Source organism: Tachyglossus aculeatus, unplaced genomic scaffold (assembly GCF_015852505.1).
Source record: "Tachyglossus aculeatus isolate mTacAcu1 unplaced genomic scaffold, mTacAcu1.pri scaffold_144_arrow_ctg1, whole genome shotgun sequence".
NCBI lineage: Eukaryota > Metazoa > Chordata > Mammalia > Monotremata > Tachyglossidae > Tachyglossus > Tachyglossus aculeatus.
The window spans coordinates 667298-679098 of NW_024044868.1; the positions used below are offsets into that span (position 1 = coordinate 667298).

Sequence of the window (11801 nt, forward strand, 5' to 3'; positions counted from 1 at the left end):
GGTGACCTCATTCGCTCCCACGGCTTCAATTATCATCTCTACGCTGATGACACCCAGATCTCCATCTCTGCCCCTGCTCTCTCCCCCTCTCTCCAGCCTCGCATCTCCTCCTGCCTTCAGGACATCTCCATCTGGATGTCTGCCCACCAACTAAAACTCATCATGTCCAGACTGAACTCCTCGTCTTCCCTCCCAAACCCTGCCCTCTCCCTGACTTTCCCATCTCTGCTGACGGTACTACCATCCTTCCCGTCTCACAGGCCCGCAACCTTGGTGTCATCCTCGACTCCGCTCTCTCATTCACCCCTCACATCCAAGCCGTCACCAAAACCTGCCGGTCTCAGCTCCGCAACATTGCCAAGATCCGCCCTTTCCTCTCCATCCAAACCGCTACCCTGCTCGTTCAAGCTCTCATCCTATCCCGTCCGGACTACTGCATCAGCCTTCTCTCTGATCTCCCATCCTCGTGTCTCTCCCCACTTCAATCCATACTTCATGCGGCTGCCCGGATTGTCTTTGTCCAGAAACGCTCTGGGCATGTTACTCCCCTCCTCAAAAATCTCCAGTGGCTACCAATCAATCTGCGCATCAGGCAGAAACTCCTCACCCTGGGCTTCAAGGCTGTCCATCCCCTCGCCCCATCCTACCTCACCTCCCTTCTCTCCTTCTCCAGCCCAGCCCGCACCCTCCGCTCCTCTGCCGCTAATCTCCTCACCGTGTCTCGTTCTCGCCTGTCCCGCCATCGACCCCTGGCCCACGTCCTCCCCCGGGCCTGGAATGCCCTCCCTCTGCCCATCCGCCAAGCTAGCTCTCTTCCTCCCTTCAAGGCCCTACTGGGAGCTCACCTCCTCCAGGAGGCCTTCCCAGACTGAGCCCCTTCCTTCCTCTCCCCTTGGTCCCCCTCTCCATCCCCCCCATCTTACCTCTTTCCCTTCCCCACAGCACCTGTATATATGTATATATGTTTGTACATATTTATTACTCTATTTATTTATGTATTTATTTATTTTACTTGTACCTAACTATTCTATTTATTTTATTTTGTTACTATGTTTGGTTTTTTGTTCTCTGTCTCCCCCTTTTAGACTGGGAGCCCACTGTTGGGTAGGGACTGTCTCTATATGTCGCCAACTTGTACTTCCCAAGTGCTTAGTACAGTGCTCTGCACACAGTAAGCGCTCAGTAAATACAATTGATTGATTGATTGATTGATTGATCGATCCCATCTCTTCCCTGGAATGTCCTCTCTCTTCTTAGCCGACGGACGTTCACTCTCCCCACCTTCAAAGCCTTATTCAAATCACATCTCCTCCAAGAGGCCTTCCCCGACTGATTCCTGATTTCCTCTTCTCACACTCCCTTCCGTGTCGCCCTTCACTTCAATCTGCCCCCTTTCTTCACCGCTGTCTCGAACTCACGAAACTTATATATAGATCAATAGTCTATGTATTTCTATTAAAGTTTGTCTCCCCTTCTAGACTGTAAGCTCCTTAAGAGCAGGGAATATGTCTGCCAATCTTATATTTTACTCCCCTCAGCACTTAGCACGGTGCTCTGCACACAGTAAGTGCTCGATAAAAATGATCGATTGACCACCCGGATCGTTGGTCACCGATCCATCCCCATCCATCCCCGCCACCCACCCAGTAGATCCAGGGGTTGGAGAACCATGGAGATGCCGTGGGGAGAGATCTGTTTTATGCACGGAGGCTTGAGAAGATTCTAGTTCTCCATCTCCTCCGGCTCCCCTGTAAGACCCCCCCATTCACCCGTGTTCTCACCGGCCCAGACTCACCGGTCAGCCGGGAGCGAGTGGGCTCTGGTCTCTGTCGTCCTTCAACCATCCCCCGTCCCCTCAGCTCCCGAACATCGGCTGCGGGAGGATCTCCGGGAGGTGTGCGGGGTCCCGGCTTTTCTGGCTTCCTGCTTGGAGCAGGTCGGGCCCTCGGCGAAGCCGGGCCTTTCTGGAAAAGCTCCCTGAGGGACTCCCCCCACCAGGGACGGGTCACAGGTTGGGCTGAGGGGCCTCATTATGTCCTGTTCGGGCCCGGCTCCCCGGGGCCCCGGCGCCGCTGGGGTCTTTGGGACCTCAGGTGGTTTAGTTGCCCTGCCCCACGTGACAACCCCACTGGGGACCCTGTGATCCATCACACTGGCGTGCGTCTCACGGGGAGAACCCCCGGAGGAACTGCGGAGGTGACAGTGAGATGTCCATCTTGCTTTTTTCTCAATAACCCACCGGATTCATCCGCATCACGGCTTTGGGGCGACCATTCTAAAATGCTTTGGATATCCCAGTCCTCCCTCCTCCAGACCTCACTTCAACCCACGCACTCCTGATCCCACTCGTGACCCTCCCTGCCCTCTCTAAGACTACGCTCCTTTTGTCAACGTCGGTCGGTGTTCAATTCTCACCCTCACTCTATGTCTTCAGCTCCACATAGGATGCACTGCTACACTGAAGGCACATCTCTTCCAAGAGGCCTTCCTTGGTCAAGCTCTCAATTCCTTGTCTCCCCCCTCTTTCTGCATCACTCTGATTTGCTTCCTTTTTCAACCACCCAGTCCCAGAACACATATGTACATATCTGGAATGTATTTATTGATATTAACACCTGTCTCCCCGTCTAGACTGTAATAACCCTTTGGGAGGGAATGTGTCTGTGATAGCATTCTATTATACTCTCCCAAGTGCTTAGTACAGTACTCAGTACACAGTAAGTGCTGAATAAATACAGTTCATCGATCGATCAATTCATTCAATCATATTTATTAATCACTCACCGTATGCACAACACCACTAAGCGCTTAGCACGATCGATCCTGCCCAGAGGGCTGAGAGAAGAAAAATGACCAGGCACAAAAGGGGACCCTGAAAGGTGGGGGTAATAATAATAATCACATTTGTTAAGAGCTTACTATATGCCATGGATTGTACTAAATGCTGCGGTAGAAACAGGATAAAGGAGTTGGAAACAATCCCTGTCCCAGTTACCATCTAATGAGAAAGGAGTAGAATTTAATCCCCATTTTACAGTTGGAGAAACTGAAGCCCAGAGAAGTTAAGTGACTTGCCCAAGGTTTTCCAGTGGTCAGGTGGAAGAGCCGGTATTCGAACCCGGGCCCTCCGACTCCCAGGCTCGGGCTCTTTCCACTGGGAAACGCTGCTTCTCTAGTTGGATGAGTGTTGCTCAGAGTCAATCCAAGGAGAGAGAAAGAGAAGGATCAAGGCATCATTAGGAACTTTCTATCCTAGGGGAAAGGACTCCAACTTAGGACCCTCCCCACGGCGGCCTTCACGTCCCGGTTCCTCAGGCTGTAGATGAGGGGGTTGAGGGCGGGGGGCAACACGGTGTAGAATACAGACACCAGCCGGTCCAGAGCTGAGGAGGAGTCTGAGGGTGGACGTAAGGTACCGAAGGAAGCCGAGGTGAAAAACACCGTCGTGACGACGAGGTGGGGCAAGCAGGTGGAAAAGGCTTTGGCCCGGCCCTCAGTGACCGGCATCCTCAGCACGGCCCGGAAGATGCGTGCGTATGAGACCACGATAGAGACAAAGCAGGAGAAGCCCAAAAGGGACCCGGTGACTACGATCACATCGACGACGAGGTGAGTTTCGGAGCAGGAGAGTCGGACCACGGAGGAGATATCGCAGAAGAACTGTCGGATCAGGACGGATCCGCAGAAGGGTAGGGAGAACGTCCCAGAGGACGTCATCAGTGCAAACAGCCCCCCGCCGAACCAGGAGGCGGCCGCCATCTTCCCACAGGCCCTTCGGTCCATGATGACCTTATAGCGCAGGGGTAGGCAGATGGCCTCGTAGCGGTCGTAGGACATGGCCGTGAGGAGAAGCACCTCTGAACCACCAAACAGAATCACCGAGAAGAGCTGGGAGGCACAGCCCAGGAAGGAGATGGATCTACGGTCGGTCAGGGAGTCGTGGATGGATTTGGGGACGGTGACGGAGATGTAGCAGAGGTCGATGACGGACAGGTTCCTGAGGAAGAAGTACATGGGGGTGTGGAGGCGCCGGTCGAGGACGGTGACGGCGACGATGAGGAGGTTCCCCGCCAGGGCCGCCAGGTAGACCAGGAGGAATAGTGCGGCATGGACCAGCCGCAGCTCCCGGACCTCCGAGAATCCCAGCAGGAGGAATTCCCTCATCACCGTGAGGTTGACCATTTCCCAATGATTGCCATGACCACCTACAAAAACAATGAAGAGGAAGCCGTTTCAGAACCTCAATGGACAATGACATTCAAATCAATCCATCAGTTGCATTTATTGAGCACTTAGTGCAGAGCACTATACTAAGCGATTGGGAGAGTGTAACATAGCAGAGTTGGCTGACATATCTGCTGCCCACGAAGAGCTTACGGGCTAGAGGGGGAGACATACATTGAAATAAATTTCAAATATGTACATACGTGTAGTGGGGATGAGAGTGGGGAGAATAAGGAGGGCAAATCCAAGTGAAAGGGCGCAGCAGAAAGCAGAGGAAGTCGGGAAAATGAGGGCTTCGTCACGGAAGGCCACTTGGAGGAGATGTGATTTTCAGAAGTCTCTGAAAGTGGGGAGAGTGATGGGCTGTCAGAAGAGACAGTGAGGCCTAATGGAAAGAGGGAGGACCTGAGAGTCAGAAGCACCTGGGTTCCAGTCCTGGCCCTGCCACTTGCAAGTCACTTCACTTCTCTTTGCCTCAGTTCCTTCATCTGTAAAATGGGGATTAGGCCCATGAGCCCCTTGTGGAGCAGGAACTGTGTCCAACCTGATGACCTTGGATCTACCCCAATGCTTAGAACAGTGCTGTCAGATACAGTCATTATTATTATGAATAATGATAATAATAATCCCTCCTCAGAAATCTCCAGTGGCTACCAATCAATCTGCGCATCAGGCAGAAACTCCTCACCCTGGGCTTCAAGGCTGTCCATCCCCTCGCCCCATCCTACCTCACCTCCCTTCCCTCCTTCTCCAGCCCAGCCCGCACCCTCCGCTCCTCCGCCGCTAATCTCCTCCCCGTGCCTCGTTCTCGCCTGTCCCGCCATCGACCCCCGGCCCACGTCATCCCCCGGGCCTGGAATGCCCTCCCTCTGCCCATCCGCCAAGCTAGCTCTCTTCTTCCCTTCAAGACTCTACTGAGAGCTCACCTCCTCCAGGAGGCCTTCCCAGACTGAGCCCCTTCCTTCCTCTCCCCCTCGTCCCCCTCTCCATCCCCCTCATCTTACCTCCTTCCCTTCCCCACAGCACCTGTATATATGTATATATGTTTGTACATATTTATTACTCTATTTATTTATTTATTTTACTTGTACATATCTATTCTATTTATTTTATTTTGTTAGTATGTTTGGTTTTGTTCTCTGTCTCCCCCTTTTAGACTGTGAGCCCACTGTTGGGTAGGGACTGTCTCTATATGTTGCCAACTTGTACTTCCCAAGCGCTTGGTACAGTGCTCTGCACACAGTAAGCACTCAATAAATATGATTGATTGATTATGAATAATTAATAAGAGAAGCAGAGAAGCAGCGTGGCTCAGTGGAAAGAGCACGGGCTTTGGAGTCAGTGGTCGTGGGTTCAAATCGCAGCTCCGCCAATTGTCAGCTGGGTGACTTTGGGCAGGTCACTTCACTTCTCTGTGCCTCAGTTACCTCATCTGTAAAATGGGGATTGACTGTGAGCCCCCTGTGGGATAACCTGATCACCTTGTAACCTCTCCAGCGCTTAGAATGGTGCTTTGCATGTGGTAAGCACTTAATACATGCCATTATTTTTTTATTATTATTATTATTATTATTATTATTATTATTATTATTATTATTATTATTATTATTATTATTATATGAAGAGGGAGGGAGTTCCAGGCCAGTGAAAAAGCATGGGTATCAGTAGCGGGAGAGATTAGACCAAAATCCAGTGAGTAGGTTGGTTTTAGACGAACCAAATGTTTGGATTGGGTGACCCTGTGAAGCCCCCTCTCTTAACCTTCGATTTTCAGGCAGAATGAAACCAATATCAATCAATCGATCCCATATCTTGACGACTTACTATGTGTAGAGCGCTGCGCCGAGCACAATCAATCAAACGATCTCTCCCCAGATGTGGTCTCCTGTTTCATGGCAAATCTGGGGTAGGAGAGCCTTTTTTCTCCCACGTGAGCTTAACCCCCATTTAGTTGTCAGTGATGGCCCTCTAAGAGGTCCGTGTCTAATGTAATGAACAGTCGTTCTCTCCCTCAGAACTGAGCGCGGTGCTCTTCTGATAGTAGGTGCTTAGTAAACACCACCGAGACGGCCGACGTTACCAGCTCCGACCGTGCTTCCCCACTCCTCAAGAACCTCCAGTGGTTGTCCGTCCACCTCTGCGTCAAAGAGAAACTCCTCGTCGTCATCTTTAAAGCTCTCAATCCCCTGGCCCCCTCCTATCTCACCTCGCTACTCTCCCACTACAAGCCAGCCCTCACACTTCGCTCCTCTCATGCCAACCTGTTCGCCGTACCTCCATCTCATCTCTCCGGCCAACGACGGCCCGTCCACGTCTCGTGTCTTGCCTGGAATTTCCTCGCTCCTCGTAGCCGACAGAGGTTCACTCTCCTCACCTTCAAAGCCTTATTAAAATCACAGCTCCTCCAAGAGGCCTTCCCCGACTGATTCCTGATTTCCTCTTCTCACACTCCCTTCCGTGTCGCCCTTCACTTGAATTTGCCCCCTTTCTTCACCACTCTCTGGATCCCATGACCGTTATATATAGATCCATAATCTATATATTTCTATTAATGTTTGTCTCCCCTTCTAGACTGTAAACTCCTTACGAGCAGGGAATATGTCTGCCGACCTTATATTTTACTCTTCCCAGCACTTACCACGGTTCTCTCCACATGGTATGTGCTCGATAAATATGATCGTTGGGCCACCCAGATCGTTTGTCCCCGATGCATTCCCATCCATCCCCGCGGCCCACCCAGTCGATCCAGGGGATGGGGAGCCATGGAGAAGCCGTGGGGAGAGATCTGTTTTATGTATGGAGGCTTGAGGAGATTCTAGTTCTCCGTCTCCTCTGGATCCCCTGAAAGACCCCCTACTCACCCGTGCTCTCAACAGCCCAGACTCACTGGTCAGCCAGGAGCGAGGGGGCTCAGGTCTGTGTCGTCCATCAACCGTCCCCCGCATCTCCCGGACGTTGGCTGCGGGAGGATCTCCGGCAGGTGTGCGGAGTCCCGGCTCTTCTGACTTCCTGCTTGGAGTGCGTCGGGCCCTCGGCGTAGCCGGGCCTTTCAGGAAAAGCTCCCAGCGGGACTCCCCCCCAGGGACGGGTCACAGGTTGGGCTGAGGGGCCTCATTATGTCCTGTTCGGGCCCGGCGCCGCCGGGGACCTTGGGGACCTTGGGTGGGGTAGTTGCCCTCCCCCACGTGTCAACCGCCCTGGGGACCCTGTGATCCATCACATGGGCGTGTGTCTCACGGGGAGAACCTCCAGAGGAACTGCGGAAATGACAACGAGATGTCCATCTTGGTTTTTCGGCGGTAACCCGCTGGCTTCCTGCGCTTCACCCACTTAACGGCTGTGGGGCGGCCCTTTCAAAATGCTTTGGATGTACTACTCCTCCCTCCTCCAGACCTCACTTTAACCCTCCCGCTCCTGATCCCACTCGCTACCCTCCCTGCCCTCTCTAAGACTACGCTCCTTGTGTCAACGTCGGTCGGTATTCCATTCTCACCCTCACTGTATGTCTTCAACTCCACATAGGATGCACTGCTACATTGAAGGCACATCTCCTCCAAGAGGCCTTCCCCGGCTGAGCCCTCAATTCCTTGTCTTCCCCCTCTTTCTGCGTCCCCCTGATTTGCTCCCTTTTTCAACCGCCCAGCCACAGGACGCATATGTACATATCTGTAATACATTTATTGATATTAATGTCTGTCTCCATGTCTAGAGTGTAATAACCCTTTGGAAGGGAATGTGTCTGTTATAGCGTTCTATTACACTCTCCCAAGTGCTTTGTACAGTACTCAGGACACAGTGAGTGCTCAATAAATACAGTTCATCGATCGATCAATTCATTGAAACACATTTGTTGGGCAATCACTGCGTGCAGAACACCACTAAGTGCTTCGTATAATCGATCCTGCCCGGAGGGCTGAGAGAAGAAAAATGACCAAGCACAAAAGGGCACCTTGAAAGGTGGGGGTAATAATAATAATCACATTTGTTAAGAGCTTCCTATATGCCATGGACTGTACTAAATGCTGGGGTAGAAACAGGATAAAGGAGTTGGAAACAATCCCTGTTCCAGTTACCCTCTAAGTAGGAAGGAGTAGGATTTAGTCCCCATTTCACAGATGGAGAAACTGAAGCCCAGAGAAGTTAAGTGACTTGTCCAAGGTCTCACAATGGTCACTTGGCAGAGCTGGGATTAGAAGCCAGGTCCTCTAACATCCAGGCCCGGGATCTTTCCACTCGGAAACGCTGCTTCTCTGACGCCTTTGCTCAGAGTCAATCCAAGGAGAGAGAAACCGAAGGATCAAGGCATCATTAGGAACTTTCCACCCTGGGGGAAAGGACTCCCACCTAGGACCCTCCCCATGGCGGCCTTCACGTCCCGGTTCCTCAGACTGTAGATGAGGGGGTTGAGGGCTGGGGGCACCACCGTGTAGAACACGGACACCAGCCGGCCCAGAGCTGAGGAGGAGTCTGAGGGTGGATATAAGTTACCGAAGGCAGCCGAGGTGAGAAGCAAGGTCGTGACGGTGAGGTGGGGCAGGCAGGTGGAGAAGGCTTTGGCCCGGCCCTCAGTAGCCGGCATCCTCAGCACGGCCCAGAAGATGCGCACATACGAGACCACGATGGAGACGAAGCAGGAGAAGCCCAAAACGGACCCGGTGACTACGATCACATCGATGACGAGGTGCGTTTCTGAGCAGGAGAGTCGGACCACGGAGGAGATATCGCAGAAGAACTGTCGGATCAGGACGGACCCGCAGAAGGGGAGGGAGAACGTCCGAGAGGATAATATCAGTGCAAACAGCCCCCCGCCGAACCAGGAGGCGGCCGCCATCTTCCCACAGGCCCTTCGGTCCATGATGACCTCGTAGCGCAGGGGGAGGCAGATGGCCGCGTAGCGGTCGTAGGACATGGCCGTGAGGAGGAACATCTCTGAACCACCAAACAGAATCACCGAGAAGAGCTGGGAGGCACAGCCCAGGAAGGAGATGGATCTACGTTTGGTCAGGGAGTCGTGGATGGATTTGGGGACGGTGACGGAGATGTAGCAGATGTCGAGGACGGACAGGTTCCTGAGGAAGAAGTACATGGGGGTGTGGAGGCGCCGGTCGAGGGCGGTGACGGCGACGATGAGGAGGTTCCCCGTCAGTGCCGCCAGGTAGACCAGGAGGAACAGCGCGGCGTGGACCAGCTGCAGCTCCCGGACCTCCGAGAATCCCAGCAAGAGGAATTCCCTCATCACCGTGAGGTTGACCATTTCCCAGAGGTTGCCGAGACCACCTACAGAAACAATGAAGAGGAAGCTATTTCAGAACCTCAACAGACAATGACAGTCAAATCAATCCATCAATTGTATTTATGGAGCACGTACTTTCTGCAGAGCACTATACTAAGCGATTTGGAGAGTGTCACATAGCAGAGTTGGCTGACATATTTGCTGCCCACGAAGAGCTTACGGGCTAGAGGGGGAGACATACATTGAAATAAATTTCAGATATGTACATACGTGTAGTGGGGATGAGAGTGGGGAGAATAAGCAGGGCAAATCCAAGTGAAAGGGCGAGGCAGAAAGGAGAGGAAATCGGGAAAATGAGGGCTTCGTCGGGGAAGGCCTCTTGGAGGAAATGTGATTTTCAGAAGTCTCTGAAAGTGGGGAGAGCGATGGGTTGTTAGAGTAGACGGCGAGGCCTAGTGGAACGAGCAAGGGCTTGAGAGTCAGAAGGACCTGGCTTCCAATCCAGGCTCTGCCACTTGCCTGCCGTGTGAACCTGGGCAAGTCACTTCATTTATTCATTCATTCAACGGTATTTATTGAGTGCTTACTGTGTACAGAGCACTGTCCTAGGCGCTTGGACAGTACAATTCGGCAACAGAGAGAAACAATCCCTACCCAGCATCGGGCTCACAGTCTAGAAGGGGGAGACAGACCACAAAACAAAACAAGAAGTTGGGCGTCAATACTATCAAAATAAACAGGATTATAGGTATATGCACATCATTAATAAAATAAATGGAATAATAAGTTTGTACAAATATACAAATATTTGCGGGGAGGGGAAGGGGGTAGAGCAGAGGGAGGGCGTAGGGTGATGGGGAGGGGAGAAGGAGCAGAGGAAAATGGGGATCAGTCTGGGAAGGCCTCCTGGAGGAAGTGAGCTCTCAGTAGGGTTTTGAAAAGGGAAAGAAAGCTAGTTTGGCAGATGGGAGGAGGGAGGGCATTCCAGGCCAGAGGTAGGATGTGGGCCTGGAGTTGACGGTGGGATGGGTGAGACGGAGGCCCAGTGAGGAGGTTAGCAGCACCAGAGGAGCGGAGGGTGCAGGCTGGGCTGGAGAAAGACAGAAGGGAGGTGAGAAAGGAGGGGGAAAGGGGATGGACAGCCTTGAAGCCAACAGTGAGGAGTCTTGCCTTCATGCGGAGGTCGACAGGCAACCACTGGAGATTTTGGAGGAGGGGAGTGACATGCCCAGAGCCTTTCTGTACAAGGATAATCCGGGCAGCAGAGTGAAGTAAAGACTTAAGCGGAGAGAGACAGGAGGATGGGAGATCAGAGAGGAGGCCGATGCAGTCATCCCGTCGGGATAGGATGAGAGATTGAACCAGCGAGGTGGCAGTTAGGATGGAGAGGAAAGGGCGTATCTTGGCCATACTGTGGAGGTGAGACGGCAGGTTTTGGTGATGGATCGGATGTGCGGGGTGAACGGGAGAGCGGAGTCAAGGAGGACACCAAGGTAACGGGCTTCTCAGATGGGAAGGACGGTAGTGCCGTCCACAGTGACGGGAAAGTCAGGGAGAGGACAGGCTTTGGGTCACTTTACTTCTCTGGGCTTCAGTTACTTCATCTGTAAATGGGGGATTAAGCCCATGAGCTCCACGTGGAGCAGGGACTGCGTCCAACCTGATAACCTTGGATCTACCCCAATGCTTAGAACAGTGCTGCCAAATACAATCGTTATTATTATTAATATACAAAGAGGGAGGGAATTCCAGGCCAGTGGAAAGGCAGGGGTTAGGGGTCAGTAGCGGGATAGATGAGACCAAAATACAGAGAGTAGGTTGGTTTTAGACGAACCAGATGTGTGGGCTGGGTGACCGTGAGAAGCTGCCCCCTTAACCTTCAACCTTCAGGCAGAAAGAAATCAAAATCAATCACTCGATCAAATATCTTAACCACTTACTATGTGCAGAGCGCTGTGCTGAGCACTACCAAATAAATGATCCCTCACCAGATGTGGTCTCCTGTTTCATGGCAAATCTGGGGTAGGAGAGCCTCTTCTCTCCCACGTGAGCTTAGCCCTCACCTAGTTGGCAGTGACGGCCCTCTCAGAGGACCGTGTCCAATGTAGCCACCGTCGTTCTCTTCCTCAGAACTGAGCACGGTGCTCTTCCGATAGTAGGTGCTTAGTAAACACCACCGAGACGGCCGACGTTACCAGCTCTGACCGTGTTTCCCCACTCCTCAAGAACTCCAGTGGTTGTCCGTCCACCTCTGCATCATATAGAAACTCTTCATCATCATCTTTAAAGCTCTCGATCCCCTGGCCCCCTCCTATCTCACCTCGCTACTCTCCCACTACAAGCC

At 52.5% G+C, this 11801-nt stretch overlaps 1 protein-coding gene across 1 annotated transcript; it reads right to left on the bottom strand.

The window, feature by feature from the left end:
* Positions 1-1855: 1855 nt before the first annotated feature.
* On the bottom strand, positions 1856-4182 carry LOC119923104 (olfactory receptor 14A2-like). The gene is made up of 2 exons (XM_038742649.1): positions 3280-4182; positions 1856-1873 (listed from the first exon to the last, which is right to left on the bottom strand). The coding sequence occupies exons 1-2, from the start codon at positions 4180-4182 to the stop codon at positions 1856-1858; spliced, it is 921 nt and encodes a 306-aa protein (XP_038598577.1).
* Between the last annotated feature and the right edge of the window lie 7619 nt (positions 4183-11801).

Bases quoted from the DNA above. Each gene is read 5' to 3' on its own strand.
- LOC119923104 (XM_038742649.1), bottom strand. From the start codon at position 4,182: ATGGTCAACCTCACGGTGATGAGGGAATTCCTCCTGCTGGGATTCTCG.